The sequence below is a fragment of the Danio rerio genome, chromosome 7 (genome assembly GCF_049306965.1).
Source record: "Danio rerio strain Tuebingen ecotype United States chromosome 7, GRCz12tu, whole genome shotgun sequence".
NCBI lineage: Eukaryota > Metazoa > Chordata > Actinopteri > Cypriniformes > Danionidae > Danio > Danio rerio.
This window is the reverse complement of record NC_133182.1, coordinates 59642753-59660385: the sequence shown is the minus strand read 5'-3', so window position 1 is coordinate 59660385 and position 17633 is coordinate 59642753. Positions and strand designations below refer to the sequence as shown.

Here is a 17633-nt window from a genome sequence, read left to right as displayed (position 1 = left end):
ATGATGTGGACAGTTAAATTAATTTATATTTTAAGAGAAAGAAAAGTGGCAACGCGGTGGTGCAGTAGGTAGAGTTGGGGGGTTGTTGGTTGTTTGATAGAGTGCGCACGATGTGTCTGAAGAGCGAGGAGGGATCCAGGGATGAAAAGGGTGAGAAGGGTGCGCGATGTTTGTGGACCGGGAGGGAGACGCGAGATTACCGGCAGATTATCACTCTTTTGCAGGCATTATCCTGCAAATGCATAGAGACTCCTGGAGCTTGGGATGGCTGAATATCACTTTTAACAACTATAGTCAGACGCGATCCAGCGGTACATCCTTCATAAATTGACCGACGTGCACTTCTCTCTGGAGCTCAGAGGAGCGCATGACAGTGTGTGGATGTGTTTGTGTGTGGTCACGTGATGTGCGTTTTCAGCAGACGGAGGAGTCTGTGGGGGAGTTTGCATGATCTCCCCGCGTTCGCTTGGGATTCCTCCGGGTGCTCCAGTTTCCCCCACAGTCCAAAGCCATGTGGTACAGGTGAATTAGGTAAGCTAAATTGTCTGTAGTGTATTTGTGCGAATGAGAGTGTATGACTGTTTCCCAGTGATGGGTTGTGGCTGCATAAAGAAAGAAAAAGAAAATGAATGAATGAATAAATTAACAAATGAGAGAGAAAAGTATCTGAAAACAATGACACACTAGTTGCTCTTCAACACAAACCCAATCCAAACAGTGCACCTCAGCATTCAGATTGAAATGCAGTGTGTGCCAAATATATTAGATGAAATGTTCATCTATCAGTATAGTGGCATGTTAATAACAAACACATGCCATATGTAACCACACCAGCCCAGGACCTCCTCACCCTGCAACCTCACATCCAAGATCATCTGAGACCAGCCATGAGGATAGCTATTACAACAATCAGTTTACATTTCAGCACAAATTGTCAGAAACCACATAGAGAAAACTCATTTGCATGCTTGTTGTCCTCATTGGAATATTGACATAACTGAACTTTATAACCAACTTGAGTGGCTCATTGTTGGTGATTAATTTGCTGATGCCAGTGTTGTGAATCGAGTGGCTCATGGTGGCAGTATGATTATGGTATGGACAGATGTATGTTATGCACAATGTTGACAACTGCATTTCATTGATAGCCTTTTGAATGTACAGAGATACTGTGATGAAATCCTGAGGCCTATTGTTGTGTCAATCAGCTATAAACTAGTGGTGGGCCGTTATCAGCACTAACGTGCTGCATTAACCCGAGACTCTTATCAGGCAATAAAAAAATATTGCTGTTAATCTATTCTCGAATTGGGTTGGGGGCTGGGTCTGTTCTATGCAAGCTATGATGGCTTTCACCTTCGTATGTTAGCGCGGATGTACACCTCGCAGAAGTGCACTGTAGGTGGCGAGAACGAGTCTTCGAACCTGTGTGTATTCCTACTGTAAAATTACCACATCAAACGTGATGTGCTAACATGGATGTAGCTCACTTGAGTGAATCTTACTAATGTTAGCTCCACGTCTAACTATCAGGCATTTGTAAAGTTTATGTGTTCGAGTAAAACATGTGCAAATAAAATGGACCGGGTGCTGTTCAAAATGAATGACGATGAATGAAAGTCAAACCAGTGAGCCGTCTGACAAAAAAGTGCCTTTCTGAATCAAATCAGCAGGATGTCCTACTGGATCTTTCACTTACTTCGACAACACTGCTGACCATGCTTACATGGACATCTGTAATCTAGTTATTTGTCTAAATAGACAATAATATGATTAAGGTGTTTGCATGAAGTGCTTTCATGTAAGAGTTTCCTGTAATTTTAGGTGACCACAACAGCAGTTCGGCAGTTTCACCGTCACTCATGAACATTTTGTTCATGCCCCATGACAAACTGGGGTATTAGATGCAAATAAGGAGTAAGAACTGGTGAGAGTGTTATGGAATTTAATTATGCATGCCAAATGGAAAGAAAAAAGCTTCCACATTTCGCAATGTGTGTGTGTGGATCTTATGTCAAGTCCTACATGACGGTAATAGTTTGATTGTGGTGATTACTTCAATAATGCCACTAATATATGCATACTCCATGTCTTAATTCCAATTCTGTTTAGTTCAGTTAACACTTTAGTCGGACTAAGGTAATCAAAAATCGCTGTTTCGAGCTTATGTTGACCTACAGTTCAAAATTCATGTTTACTAAACAGTTAGTAAACACAAGTACATCTTATTGAACATTATTTATTTTCATCACCTATTATCATAATAGAACAGTTTCTCAAGCAGTTTGTGATGCATTTAGGAAACAGGAGATGAGCCCCTGGTCTAATGTGCCACCTGGCGCGAGAAACCCATTCTCAAAGAATTTCTTTAAGTCATTATTGGGGTAGTACATATATTGTGATTACCTTCGGCAGAATTCAAATGAGCCATTTTAATCTAGATTAATTTAGATTAATTCCAAGATTACAGTGAGATTAATCTAGATTTTTTTAAAAAATAATCGATGCCCACCTATACTACAAACATCACCTCATTATATATACAACGTTGTATATATACAACATTGCGTTCCAGTTCTTGACCAGTCATTGAAGAGGAGTGGACCATTTTAGTCAACAAATTTGACGTTATTCTCTCCACTCTGCCGTTATCAGTTTTATACATTTGTTTTCCTTTTTCTAAAAGTCTTGATAAAACCATTGTGAAGTTTTCTTTTATTATTTCAGAAAATAAGCAAAAAAAAATGTAGTACTCTCTTTTTCACTGCGCTTTAATTTTACCCAACTATGACACCTTCCACTACTGAGAAACCTGGAAATAAAAAAAGGGTCCATAAAGTAATTTAGTGTACACACAATTTCTGCTTTGCACGGAGCAGATGAGTATTAATTGATTAAAACTTGCCAAAAAACAAATGAAAAAAGAAAAAGAAAACGCCTTAATCTAGCTGAGAAGATTTGAAATATGAATGATTTAGGATTTTCAGAGAATCGGAACATTAGTGCTTCTTTTTCAAAGATACTGAAGGATTTTTCCATATCTTAACTTAAATTCCCATAAAATTTTGAACAGGACAGTCACAACAGTAGCATAATCAGATTCGCAAAAAGCCACACATCTGTCCTTTCTGATCTGCTTTCAACACCTGCAGTTGCATACATACAAATTCATTAGTTTACATGATTGACACATGAGAGAAATTTACAATCAGGAGACGCTGATTACTTGTACTTATGTGTATGTGGTGTGTGTGAGAGTGACTTTTGAGAATGCATTAGAATGGTTGATGATTGTGTGAAATGTCAGTATTAATCAGCTCAAAGATAATATGGGTCTAATAGAAGGTCACACACACTGTGTACACTTTTTCATTTGGGGTTCATTTATTTTGCTTGTGGACAGACTGATAAATGCACGCACACACCCACTCACACACACTCACACACACACACACACACACACACACACACACACACACACACACACACACACACACACACACACATAAACATTTCACACACCACTACCTTATTGACCCAAATTCTACTTTTCATCACATTTGACAGATCAAATGGCTATAGATTGTTCTTTTCTAAAATCACTATGTTCAGCCTTCTCTATAAAGTATAGATCCATTTCAGACTGTGGGTATGATGAGATGTTGTGTTATTACACACCCTGAGAAAAACCTGTGGCCATTCAAACCATTTATGGCTCAGTGGAGATTCTATTGTTCTCTGAAGAAGAGTTTCGTCCCTCATTTAGTCACAATTGCACAGGGAGGAAAGGATAAAGATTGAGAAAGAAAGATAATGAGTGTAGTGAACTGATAAGCACAGCAAAATAACAGACTGTGCAAACTTGCAACAGATGTGTGAAGCAATCGCACAATGTTCCTTTTTCACTAATCATAAAAAAGCATCTCACGTCTAATAAATGTATCATAGCAATATGTTGGGCAGAAAAGAATTTTCTATTGAATGCAAATGATCATACATACTGTATATTTGACTTATTTAATTAAGCTGAATTTTATTTCTGTTGTGATGAGTCAGACGGCATTGAATCCATTTGCAAGCTTTATTAAAAGCACACATACAAACAATAACAAGGGGCAATCCAGGAATCAAAACGAGGGACAGGCAAGAGTTCAAAGGAAGGCAGATATCTTACTTAGTCAGAATAACAGGCTGGAGATCAGGGGCAGGCAGATGTCTTTCTTAATCGTGGAATCGGGCAAAGGGTCAAAAGCACAGATCAATTCGAGATGTGGAGTATAGAACGCTCAGTAATGACAGCAGGGCAAATCAAGACTTCGCAATGAACCAGAGCGTGAGTGTGGTATAAATACGCTAAGCTGATGAGAGGCACCTGGACCGCAATCAGTGCCAGGTAGCAGGGCTTATGGGAATTTGAGTCTGTGAGCCGAATTAGAATTCGGGCGATGGCTCCCTCTGGTGGTTCACAAGAGGATTGGCATCGCCCTCATTTACAACAGAACCCCCCTCCTGCGAGTGGCTCCTGAAGCGAGAATGCACCTGACGCCGGGGTCTACCACGCTGTCGGGGGGCTGGTTTCTCTGGGAACCTCTGATGAAACTCTTCTGTGAGAGTTGGGTCTAGAATATCTCTAGCATTCACCCAGGATCGTTCCTCTGGACCATACCCTTCCCAGTCCACCAGATATTGGAGGGCGCCACCCCGGCGTCGAGAATCCAGCACTTCTCGAACGAGATAGGCTTCTTCGCCCTCGATCATGACAGGTGAGGGGGTCCTTGTTTCCGATCCTTCCTCAACCTCCTCCTCTCGTGGACCACCAGCGGGTTTGAGTAATGACATATGGAAAGTGGGAGAAATAGGAAAATGATTAGGCAAAGCCAAGCGGAAAGACACTGGAGTAATTTGACGTGAAATTTTGAATGGCCCTACATACCTGGGACTGAGTTTGCGGCAGGGTAACCTCAGACGAAGATCCCGTGTTGACAACCACACCCACTGCCCTGGATGATACGTGGGTCCCCGGCGCCGATGACGATTTGCCTGGATCTCTCTCCTCCTAACTGCCCTCATGAGATGTCTGTGAGCCTGATTCCAAACATCCTCGCTTCGTTGCAGCAAATCCGTGACCGCTGGTAACTCAGTGGGTTCTCCAGACCATGGGAACAGTGGTGGTTGATAACCAAGAATACACTTAAATGGAGTGATGCCTGTAGCTGTTTTTTTCAATGAGTTCTGTGCATACTCCGCCCACATAAGATAACGGCTCCATTCATTCTGCTGCTGATGACAGTACGAACGCAGGAATCGAATCACTTCTTGATTCAATCGTTCAGTCTGACCGTTAGATTGAGGATGATACCCTGAGGTAAGGCTAACGTTAATATTGAGGTTCTTGCAGAGAGCGGTCCATACCCGAGAAGTGAATTGAGATCCCCTGTCAGATACTATATCGTCAGGTAAGCCAAAGATTCGAAATACTTGGTTGCACAGAGCCTCTGCTGCACTGTAAACGCGAATAGTATTCCTTACTATGAAAAATATAGTATGTTTACTTTAATTTAACCAAATTGTTCAGTTTACTAGAAATGCATTAGTGTTGCTGAAATAATAGCGTATAAAGTTTAGATAACTAATGTAATTTTAGTAAAATTGCTTATAATGGCCAAGCCATTGCTGTTACGCATGCGTACTGGGCGGTGATTTCCCATCCCCCATCTTGCTTCACAACCCACCCCCACCCAGCAGCACCGCCATAGAAGAGCAGGAGTTCAGATTGAGGAGATCTGCTTCGGTAAATCAAGGTAAACCTTTCATTTTAATTACTACTTTGATTTTATTTGTATGGTATCAGTAAACTCCCTGCACTTTGTGTATTGTTTGCTGTTTTGTGAACTGTTGTAATTTTTAGCCCATTATGTTGTGACTAAACTTTTTAACCACTGCATGTTATTTGCAGCAGTGTCTACTTTACTATATTAGCTATTTTCGGATTAATATCTGTGTCAGCTGTCAGCTGGCTAGTTCATTTTAACAACTATTAATAAATGCTCTTGTTGTTATGATTTGCTAAGTGGGCTTTATGCTCTAAAAGAGCGGGCCGCGCTATTTCAAATGATGCACTGTGAGGGCGAGAGCGCGCGCAATCCATTCAAATAGATGTAAGTTAACGTTAACACAGTACAATGGTAGGTCTGCATTTTAAGAAAAGAAAACGAAACCTTTTGGCCTCATTAAAATACATTAGTTACCGTTGAACGTTAGCAACGCTGGTTGTGACGAAAATATGCGTGTTTTAAAAAGGATTAACAGGTAACCTACAGAAAGCAGTTGAGGAGATCAGCTCTGGTCCGCCATTAGCGAGCGTCTCGTTACCAGACAGAGCAGTCGCTTTTTTTCTGCGATCGCCGAAGCTTTTAAACCAACTTAAACAGTTTCAGCTCAAAAGGGATCCGTGAGTGTCGTAAGTATTTAGGATTGCGATGCGATTACGATACGTGGCACGTATGAGGCAGATATATTTTATACATAAGGCTAAAGGGTGCTGTGCTAACATTCCATATTAATTCCATAGTAAAAGTTAACGTCAAGCTCATGACAATACGAGAGAGATTTAAGGACAGACAAGTCGTATATTGTAAAAATCGTACATTTTTTTTGGTTCTATGTGTTATTTGTCCTTTCTTCATGCCTTTTGTGAAGGAATATTCAAGTGTTAACATTATGTTACCCTAATGGAGTGTTTTTATGTTGCTGTAATGACAAATATGAAGTATGAACAGATATGCGACAGAATGTGTGATGGATAGTGATGAAATGGTATAACTCGTAGAACAAAGAATATATATATATATATATATATATATATATATATATATATATATATATATATATATATATATATATATATATTTTACCAAACCTGTTTGTTTGCACTTTTAAACAAAGTTTCACTTATTTTTGGCAATTTAAGGTAAATACATTCAAACAGTTACAGTGTTTATGTATTTAAAATAATTGATAATTTAAAAATCTTTTTAAATATATTAATCATATACATATACAAAATTATATTAGGATCATAACAATAAAAATTAAAGCACTATATTTTATTGTTTATTTGCTCTTTTTTTAAGCTAGGGGTGTAACCATGGTGCAGTATACTTTAAAAATCTATTAAAACGAATCTTAATAGCAGGTGTAAACATGCTGTCATGACAGACTTGTACCTGAGACAGTAATTTATAAATGTAAAAGTTAACTGAAGTTAAATATTTAAAACAAAATGCATCTATTAGTCTAGGTACTGTTTTATTAAATGTGAATGAAGAAAAAAATTGTGACTTCATCCACATCAATGGACAGTGGGGGAACAAAAGAGGATTGTAGCACACCATTAGAGTATTGTAATGCGTATTGTGGGTATTATATTTGGTTTGTGATATCGTTACACTCTTAATATATATAATTTTTTCTTTTCAGACTACCAGTTTGGGATATGCAGTGGAAATGTAAGTCTTGCTCATACACATCAGAAAAGAGGGCACAACTTTTTAAACACTACCGCATAAGCCATGGAGCATATTCACGAATTGCTCCAGTACCATGTCTCCATACTGAGTGTCCATGTACTTTAAAATCTTTTAACGCTTTAAAAGTACATTTATCAAAAAATCATTCTTAACAAAGAAGTGCACAATCAAGTAACTCTAGCCATGCTTTAGTTTCTTACAAATGCCATGTTTGTGATTTTAAAGAACCGTGCAGCGAGTCAGAATATTTTGCCCATTTGCGTACTCATTTGAGGAATAGTGAGAAAGTTCAGTGTCCTTTTAAAGATTGTTCATTTGAGACAAATGTGTATTCCACTTTTAATGCACATAAAAGTAAGGCACACCAGCAACATTGCCATGAGGATTTTAAATTGGGGGTTATGTTAAGTACTGCATTTGGTGACACACAAGAAAATATAGTTCATTCACTTAATGACAGCTCAGGCAGTGAAGATGAATGTAATATGGCAGAGGAACAAGTCAATTTGGAAGATACAAAACAAAAGTTGGAACACAGTTTAGCATCACTTTTTCTCAAAATGCGAACAATCTTGCATATTTCTGAAAATGCGACACAAGAAATTATACAACAGTTGAATCAGATTCATTTATTGTCTGAGCCACTGTTGTATAATATAATACAGCAAACTGTTGAGAAGCACTATGATAAAGTAGACAGCACAGTTGTGAAGAAGCTAGTCAGGGCAGTAACTGAAAGCAATGTGCTGCTACATTGTACAAATGAAGGAGGTCCTCTTTCAACGTCCAATAGGAGGGCATCATACTTCATGAGAGAATATCCAGTTGTAAGCCCTGTTGAGTACAAAGTAGATAGAGATGAGCAGTATTATGTGTATATCCCAATTATCCAAATGTTGCAGAAATTGCTAAATAAACCAGAAGTTCTTGAAGAGGTCCTGGCTTCAGGGGAGAGAGCGAAGGGATACAGCAGTTACAGGGATGGTACGCATTATAGAGATAATTCATTTTTTTGCAGATGATTGTCGAATATCCCTTAATCTCTATATAGATGATTTTGAAGTGACCAATCCACTTGGAACGTCACGAAAAAAACACAAAATGTGTGCTATCTACTGGGTTATTGCAAACTTACCAGCAAAACACACATCATCTTTGCACACCATTCAGCTAGCTCTTCTGTGTAAAACAGATGTAGTTAAGCAGCATGGCTACTCAAAAATACTACGCCCATTAATTGAGGACCTGACATGTCTTGAAGAGCAGGGAGTCTATGTTGAGCAGCTTGGATCATGCGTAAGGGGATCTGTTCTGCATGTCTTGGCAGATAATCTTGGTGCCCATTCGCTGGCAGGCTTTCAAGAGAGTTTTAGGGTGAATTTCCCTTGTAGATTTTGCTTGGCCACAAGAGATGACATCCAAATCAAAGAAGTTAGGTCTGGCTCTTTTGAAATGAGGACAAAAGAAAAGCACCAACAGCATATTCAGGATGTTCTACAGGATAGAACTTTGGTGGCACAGTATGGTGTAAAGAGTAGTTGTCCATTGAGTGACAATTTGAAGTACTTTCATGCAATTGGTGGCTACCCCCCAGATCTGTTACATGATCTTTTAGAGGGTATTGTTCCTGTGGAGTTGGCATTGTGTTTGCAGGATTTAATTGGAAAGCATTACTTTTCACTGGATTCTTTAAATAATGCCATCAAACAATTTCCATACAAATTTTCAGACAGGACTGACCAGCCACAGCCAATTCCAAAATCATACAAAAGCAAACAAACAATAGGGGGAAATGGCGATGAAAATTGGGCCCTCCTAAGGCTCCTCCCATTCTTGATTGGCCATAAAGTGAAAGAGAATGATCATACCTGGGAAATTGTAATGTTGTTAAAAGATGTTGTTGAATTGGCTTTTTCTAGCTAGTTTTCTGATGACACAGTGGAGTTCTTGAATTTTAAGATCTCAGAACACAGAGCTTTGCTTCAAGATGTGTTTCCAAACTTTGTACTACGCCCAAAGCATCACTACTTGGAGCATTATCCTCAATTGATTAGAACATATGGACCACTGAGGAATTTATGGACCATCAGATTTGAGGGGAAACATAAGTCCTTCAAGAAAGTGATCCGTGATGCACACAATTTCAAAAATGTCCCCTAATGCTGGCCAAGAAGCATCAAATGGCAATTGCCTATCATATGGATGGCAGCTCTTTTTTCAAGCCAAAAATACAAATGGACAGGGTGGTTAGTTCTCTTTTAACAGCTTTTCCTGAAGCTGTACAAGAGTACCTACATCTGCAGAGTCCTAGTTGTAGCTCTGTGCTAGTTTCATCTAGTGTTTACATTGATGGAATTAGGTACTGCCCAAACATGGTATTATCAGTTGGGTCTTGTTCAGGTTTGCCAGAGTTCATGCAGATAGAGAAAATCTTAACAGTCAACACCGAGATAATGTTTCTCTGCGAACCACAATCTGCATGGTACATTGAGCATTTGCGCTCTTATGAATTGTGCAGTTTGCATTCACTTCAAGTTGTTCTGCCTTCTGAACTGAATGACCCCTTCCCTTTGGCAGCTTATAATATTCGAGGGTGTTTATATGTCACATTGAAGTATTACATCTGTTGCTAAACTGCATTGTATCATTGCATGTTTCTGATTTCTACTTTCTTTGTTTTAGAATTTCACTTAGCCATGTCCATGACACTTCGCGTTATTGTGCACGACAGTGACATCCGGAAGGTTGTCTTAGAGGAAACACCAGCTGATGCTGATGCTGATGCTTTAAAACAAGTGCTGCAGAAGAAACTGCAACTTGCATACCCATTCAACCTCCAGTATGAAGACCCTTTTTTTAACAATGCATTATGCAATATCAGTGACATTAATGACTTACCAGAGAGAGCGACGGTGAAAATAATTCCTCTGGACACATCACCTTCCTCAAGTCAAGCTGACACCATAATTCTCTCAGGTTCTGATACATCAGAGCAGTTGTCTGTTGAACGACAGATTGTATGGCCAGATGAGATACCTAAATTCTCGGTTAATGTTGAGTATCTTCTACGACAGGGAAACCTAGCTTTTATGAAAGATGGTACAACTGCTGACGTTGGAAGAGACATAAAACATGACATACTGGAGGGGCTTGCTGGGGCCATTTACACATTTAGGGCCTATCCAAGTGATGAGGATTTTACCCAAGTTGCTAAATCAAAAATGCGTAAATCTGGCTGTAGTGATGTTGCAATTGGGGAAAAGAGAGGTGCCATGAAGGCAACAAAGCATCAAGGCATCAAAAAACCCAGACGATCTGAGTTGAATTTCTTGCCAAACTTTCCTAATGGCGAAAATGAAGAAAGCCAAGAATGTACAAGAATAGAACTTGTAGAAGAAATGAAAAGGAGGCCTCTAAACATGAGCTTGATTGGCCAAAAGATGGACAGTACATTTGCCTTGAGACGAAAAGAAATTGTCCACTCTGAACCTCTTGTCAGTGACATCTTGGAAAAGTGGCCGGCACTTTTTTTGGAAAGTCAGGTTTGTTTTCTTTTCAAAACTTAGTATGATTTTTTAAATTTGTGTTTTTGAATCTTAATATTGACTCAATGTTTTTAATTAGATCTTTGCAGAATTCAGTCGAATTTCGGGAAGAAATTTGAGATCGGAGTTCTACACTGCATTAGACACACACTCAGCTCGCTTGATAGAAATTTTCAAAAAAAGAGGAGGAAATCAGGGAAAAAAACTAGATGAGATTTTGCAACAAGTTTATTCTAAGGTATTTTTCCTGACATCATCTTTGAATCATCGTTTCCATTTGATTTTTTTCGTTGAGCTTTAATGCATGTCTACCTGTCTTTACTTTTTCATAGCCATCTGATGTGACAGTTGTCCGCTCCGCAGTTCTTCAGGGTCTTCCAGTCCTTTTGGGGGATGAGTCTGAAGATTTTTTCAGGATGTGTTTTGTAAGTAGTATTATTGTTTCTGCTTTTTAGAGTGGTAATGAGGCAATCATTCAAATTTACTTTATTTACTGAAATCAATTTCCCCTTTTATAAAACAACTAAAATAAAGCAAATGTAATTATTTTTTAAGTAAAAGGAAAGTTTTATTATGGCTTTTGGAGCAAGAGTGCTGCCTTCTTTCAAAATTCACAGTATGTGACATCACAGGGTTAGTTTGCTTCATAGGCCAGTGAGGTAATGCATGCATTGCTTTAATTTTTGAACATACTTGTTTTGAAAAAGAGGAAGATTCTAATAAGTGAAATAATAATAAGTATACTACTAAGTTCCTAATAAGTGAAATAGCCATGTAATACCTTGAAAGCAATATAATTTCTGTTGGAAGTACACACTGGATTAGGATGTAAAAAGCCATGCTGTCAAAAGATGCTCCGTAAAATGATAACCAACCCTCTGAAGTCACCCGCTGTGGTATTGTAAATGGCTGCACCCTTGCTCTAAAAGCCAATAATAAAACCTTCATTTGCTTTAAAATTTTTATTATTAAATTGGAAATAGGTTTACTAAATAATGCAAACTTGACTGACTGCTTCATTTTCAATTTAAATTGACATATTATTATGTAGATCATAGTTAACCGTTATTTCAAAATTGTAATAATGACATGTAATGATGTGTGTATATTAGCTCAATAATGTTCAAAATCCTAAAAAAAATCCTGGTGCATCAAGTAAAACATTTTATTTCTCTTTCCACCCTGAGCGAACACGTGCACACTTAACAAAGACATTTCAAAAGCACATTTAGTGCAGTTTGGTTTATTATGTTATAATGTTATTTATTTGTATAATTCATATGTTGTCATGAATTGTTAAAAATATGTCACAGGTGTTCAGTATGTTTTCTGTTGGTTTAAAAATTAAAAATATGGGTGTTGGGCAGCTTTAATCTAGTAAAACCAAGTGCATTCATTTTTTGGTTCTTCATTTTTTTGGAAGAAAAAAAAAACACTTGTGCAGTTTTTTTTATTACATTACAGTGTTTCTTTCATTTAAAAAACTGATAGTTCCTATAAAATAGTATCATGGAGTGTTCAGGTGAGGATTGTCAGTCTTGGGGGGAAAAAAGTAGTTATGAAAAAAAGGGTTTTAAATAAGTTTTGCCTGTATGATCACTTTAAAAGTTATGCTAATATGCTACAATTAATAGTGTAATTGGTTCATGTACTAATGTCTTACCAAATTAAGTACATTGAAGTGTAATTTTTTTCACCTATGCTTTTGGTCTCCTGGCCACTATATGCTTTATTAGTGTAATATGAAATATTAAACTTATTTTTCTTTCTTTATTCATAGGATTTGGATGTAGAGGCTGACTTCAGTGGAGTAGATGTTGGCCTGCTGACCATCTTCTGTGAGGACATGCCTGCCAGATGTCCTAATGACCTCAATGTGGATGCAAAACGGGCCATAATACTGGAAGAAAAAGTAGTGATGGACGATGTCCCTACTTTGCCACATGCAGTATGTCTCCTGTTTGCTTTGATTTATGCACTGAATTTGGACTACCCAAAGACTATGAGCAACACATTTGAATTTGTTCAACGAGTGATGCTTTCGCTGGGAGCGAAGAATCTGAAACCAAAACTTCAGACCCTTAAAAATCAGCTTTTTCGCTAAACGTCTGTTTTTTCTGTGAGTGCTTATATGGTCCGTGTATCATCCGTTCATTTGATTATTCCTTTTATTACGGAAAACGAAACATCAGAAAAACGATGAATATTTTGTTTTTCTGTTTATTCTGTAGGCAGAAAAAACGGAAACTCATCTGTTATTCTGCTTATTAACTTAAAACGAAATATTAAAACAAACACAAAACCAAAACGAAATAATGAGTCAAAAAATGGTCCGTGTACGTTTTGTTCATTTGTTTTCCATTTTTAAACGGAATAAAGGAAATGGAGAAAACGGCCGTATTTTCGTTTTTCTTTTGCTCACGAGAAAACGAAAAAACGAGATTTTGGCTGGATTTTCGTTTTTTGGTTTAGGGTAGGAAAACGGATAAACGACTTTAAAATTCATTTTACACATGTTGGCGGTGCTGAAACGCCCACTTTCCTCTAATTGGTCAACCAAATCTGCGCTCGAGACGTGTTCCTCAAAATAAAAGCCTTACACGCAGGCTTTTAATTATTATTATTTAATTATATATATAAACAAAGTTTACATATTCTATCATTTGAACCACACACATTTAGCAGGCTTACATTCATTGCGTATGTATAAATTAAATAAACACGTAAATCAGCAGTATTTTTAGACATTTGTCATTAAAATAAGGTCATAGTTTACTGCCAAGCTTCTTGCTGCTGTGCACCTGTTGCTGAGCAAAAAAAGCTATTTCCGAGCAGCACCTGGTTTGTATGATTGTTTCAGAGCAAGCTTATAATAATAATAATAATAATAATAATAATTATTATTATTATTATTATTATTATTATTATCACTTACTAGTTTTTTTATTGTTAAGCTTTTTTTTCTTTTTAATAGTTGTTAGCAGAACCAGAATAAGAACACATTGGGCCCTGCTATAAAAACAAAGGGTACCATTTGTTTTTATTTTATTTCTTCCTATTTTAATTATATATTGTAATTATTTATTTGATAAATAATACTATTTTATTGCAACACCAAAGTAGGCTTGTCTTATTATTTTTTGTAATTTGCTGGTATTGTTATTGTTATTGTAGGCTACCTGGCAGGCTTTGCGAAATATTTTAAATAACATTTACTCATAACCTTAATTCGAGAGCCGAACCTAAAAATGTTTTAGTGTAATAAGCCTGTACAATAAAGTGAGCCGCAATGCATATTTCTAGCGCATTCTCTCAACAATTATTGCTGGAATAATGAAATAAATTTCAAATTAACTAATTAAACATATTATAGTTGATAAAAAATTGTGTCTAGTTCCGACAAACAGATGAGCTCGCTGCATGTGCGTTGCGCTAATAATTTGACATTTGCTCTACTTGAGAAAGTGCTACAGCGGGCCCTGCTGTTTCACATACAAGGTTAGTGATAAGTATTTTAAAATAGTATTGCACATTATTCATTCATTTTCTTGTCGGCTTAGTCTCTTTACTAATCTGGGGTCGCCACAGCGGAATGAACCGCCAACTTATCCAGCAAGTTTTTACGCAGCGGATGCCCTTCCAGCCACAACCCATCTCTGGGAAACATCCACACATACACACACACACACACACACACACACACACACACACACACACACACACACACACACACACACACACACACACACACTTATACACTACAGACAATTTAGCCTAACCAATTCACCTGTACCGCATGTCTTTGGACTGTGGGGGAAACCGGAGCACCCGGAGGAAACCCACGCGAACGCACTACACTACTGAATTAGACACACAATCTCAAAAAAAAACTTGATGCTTATTTACATTATCTAAAGTCATTTCTTACTAGGTAGGATCTTTGCATAAAATAACCAGCCTTTGTATTCAATATATTTGTAAATTGTCCATCCAGTTTGACGCAAGCTAAACAACATTTTGGCCTGTTTTGCTTATTAAATGAGTGATTTTCACGGAGAAACAAATCATCCATCCACACAGTTTTGTATAGGACCTGTGTGAACAAAAATATACACTTCATCATAGCCTATAGGAAAATGTATCTGTTTAGAACCAATTTTGTTTTGTATAATTAAAAATATTTAAAATACAATAAAAATAAAAAGGAATAACATTTGAAGTGCAATGCTTCAAAATAAGATCCGCAATACGCTGCATGCAGCGCCAAAACACAAACTGGTTATAATAATAAATAATAATATGAAATTAAAGTGAAATATTCATAGTGCCATTACCTGTATTATAACTGTATTTACTCTATATGACAAATCATCCGTTGCGCCGGTCAGTTTCACCTTTAATCAAGAATGTGCCAGAACCAAATGAGAATATTTACAGATTACCTCGGAATAAGAACTCGGTCTGTGAAGGATGCAGAACACAGAAACTCGTTGAGAATGGAGATGCATGTTAGATGTTTTATATCCCTTTAGATATTGTAAATAAACAAGTTTTTATAGAGATTGTGTCTTGTCTTTTCTTTGACACACGCGCTGAACAGCCCCGAAAAGCCGCCTTTATTTAGCCTGTAGCCTGAATAATAGTTTAGATTTTATAACATATAATGTTCCATTACTTTAAATGTATAATGTTTTTTAATATTTATGTATTATATAAAATATATAGTTTATATAAATGCGCTCTGATCATTCAAGGATCATAATGCGTTGCATATTCTTCTTATTCTTCATTAGGCTTGATCCGTAAATTGTGTATTTTATAAACTGATCGTTTATAAGGACTAAGCTATTAATAACTGTAATTCCTTGAATGGAAAAGTCTTGATTAAAGAAAAAGAGAACTTAATTCGACATATGCATATAGTGCGCTTATTTCTGCGCGCATCGCGCGCTTTACCGAATTACCTTTTTTATTTTTTTATGCAATATAAATGCATCTGGCAGCACCGAAAAGAGCAAATGCCAAGTTATTAGCACAGCGCACAGACAGCTAGCTCGTCTGTTAGTCTGAACCAGGGGTTTTCAAACTATTCATTGCACATCCACCGATCCCATTGCATTTTATTTAGGATAAACCACTTATTTAAAATTAATTAATTAAAAGGTTGCCTGCGTACTCTCCAATACACCACTGAATTATAGTGTCATAATATTTAATAATTTAATAATTATAATTAAGATAGACACCTGACCTCCATTTAATAAACACTTTATTTGCCATACTCTGTTAATTTGAAGTTTAAAGTTTAAGTTAAATCATTTAAGTTAAACTTAAATTATTTAAAAACTTTAAAAGACTTAAATTTAGTCATTTAAGACATTTTAAGTCATAAGTTTACATACATTGCACGTTGCATTTAGTAGGCCTATTCTGGTCTAAATACGCTTTTTGCATCTTAGGTGTTTACACACACAAATTAAGCAGTTTATACATACAATTAAACGTTACCTTGAAATTACTTTTGATGCAATAAATAATCCTGAATTGTTGAAAGTGTTAACATATTCTTGAAATGTAGTTATTTTATAACTATGAAATTTATTACTAAACAAAGTGAATCATTATGAATTTGCCAAGAAATAATCCACTTTACCACTGTAAAGCAATGCCCAACACTCTCTGGAACGGTAGAACCTGGACTGTATGGAAATATATGTACACTATATATACATATATATATTAACAAACAATGCTTTCGTAAAATAGAGAAAATAAGCAAGATGCGCTTTCAGTCTCATGCAGCCTTCGTGAAATATAGCGCGTCACAGCAATGAACTGAAAATAAAATCTTGAAATGCTGGCGATCTTATTTTTTTCATCCTACACTGACTGAGAATACTGTTGCACTATTTTATTAACAAATAAATAGAATGTTTTTTTTTTCCAACACATTCATCATTACTTTTGCCGGTGCAAGTTTTTTTTTGCGAGCGCTTAGCGCTAAGGCATCTATTTTCAGGTGATGCCACTTTGGGTGGCACCAGCACACTCTGCCACACCTGTGGCTACGTCCTTGCTACAATAACAACAACAACAACAACAACAACAACAAAATAATAATAATAACAAAAAATAATAATAATAAGACAGGCCTACTTTGACGTTGCAATAAAAAGTATTAATTATCAAATAAATATTTACAATAGGCTAAAGGCATATATTAAATTAAATATTACCATTACCATATATTACCATTTATTATAGCCCCATGCATGGTCCTATGTGTTCTTACAACCATTGAATAACTAAGTAAATAATAATAATAATAATAATAATAATAATAATAGGCCTAATAATAATAATAATAATAATAATAATAATAATAAAATAATAATAAATTATTATTTTATACAGAGTGGGCTATATTTAGGCCTACAATAGCTCTGAAACAATCATGTAAACCAGGTGCTGCTCGGAAATGGCTTTCTTTGCTCAGCATCAGGTGCACAGCAGCAAGAAGCTTGGCAGTGAACTATGACCTTATTTTAATGACAAATGT

The 17633-nt window shown here is 36.7% G+C and overlaps 2 protein-coding genes and 1 long non-coding RNA gene across 9 annotated transcripts in view; 2 read left to right on the top strand and 1 right to left on the bottom strand.

Moving 5' to 3' along the window:
* The window catches only part of LOC137496227 (uncharacterized), a 385312-nt gene that overhangs the window by 28602 nt on the left and 339077 nt on the right, over positions 1-17633 (bottom strand). The gene's annotated exons all lie outside the window — the stretch shown is intronic.
* Positions 1-17633, top strand: part of LOC110439952 (transmembrane protein 236-like) — a 766382-nt gene that overhangs the window by 433205 nt on the left and 315544 nt on the right. The window lies entirely within an intron of this gene.
* Positions 7864-13217, top strand: LOC141375147 (uncharacterized). Its single transcript, XM_073907387.1, has 4 exons — positions 7864-11071; positions 11154-11312; positions 11407-11499; positions 12855-13217. Exons 1-4 carry the CDS (start codon positions 10181-10183, stop codon positions 13176-13178), a joined length of 1467 nt encoding a protein of 488 aa, XP_073763488.1. The 5' UTR covers positions 7864-10180; the 3' UTR covers positions 13179-13217.

Coding starts and splice junctions, on each gene's coding strand:
- LOC141375147 (XM_073907387.1), top strand. CDS start 10,181: ATGTTTCTGATTTCTACTTTCTTTGTTTTAGAATTTCACTTAGCCATG. Junction 11,072..11,153: donor CACTTTTTTTGGAAAGTCAG/GTTTGTTTTCTT, acceptor GTTTTTAATTAG/ATCTTTGCAGAATTCAGTCG. Junction 11,313..11,406: donor TGCAACAAGTTTATTCTAAG/GTATTTTTCCTG, acceptor ACTTTTTCATAG/CCATCTGATGTGACAGTTGT.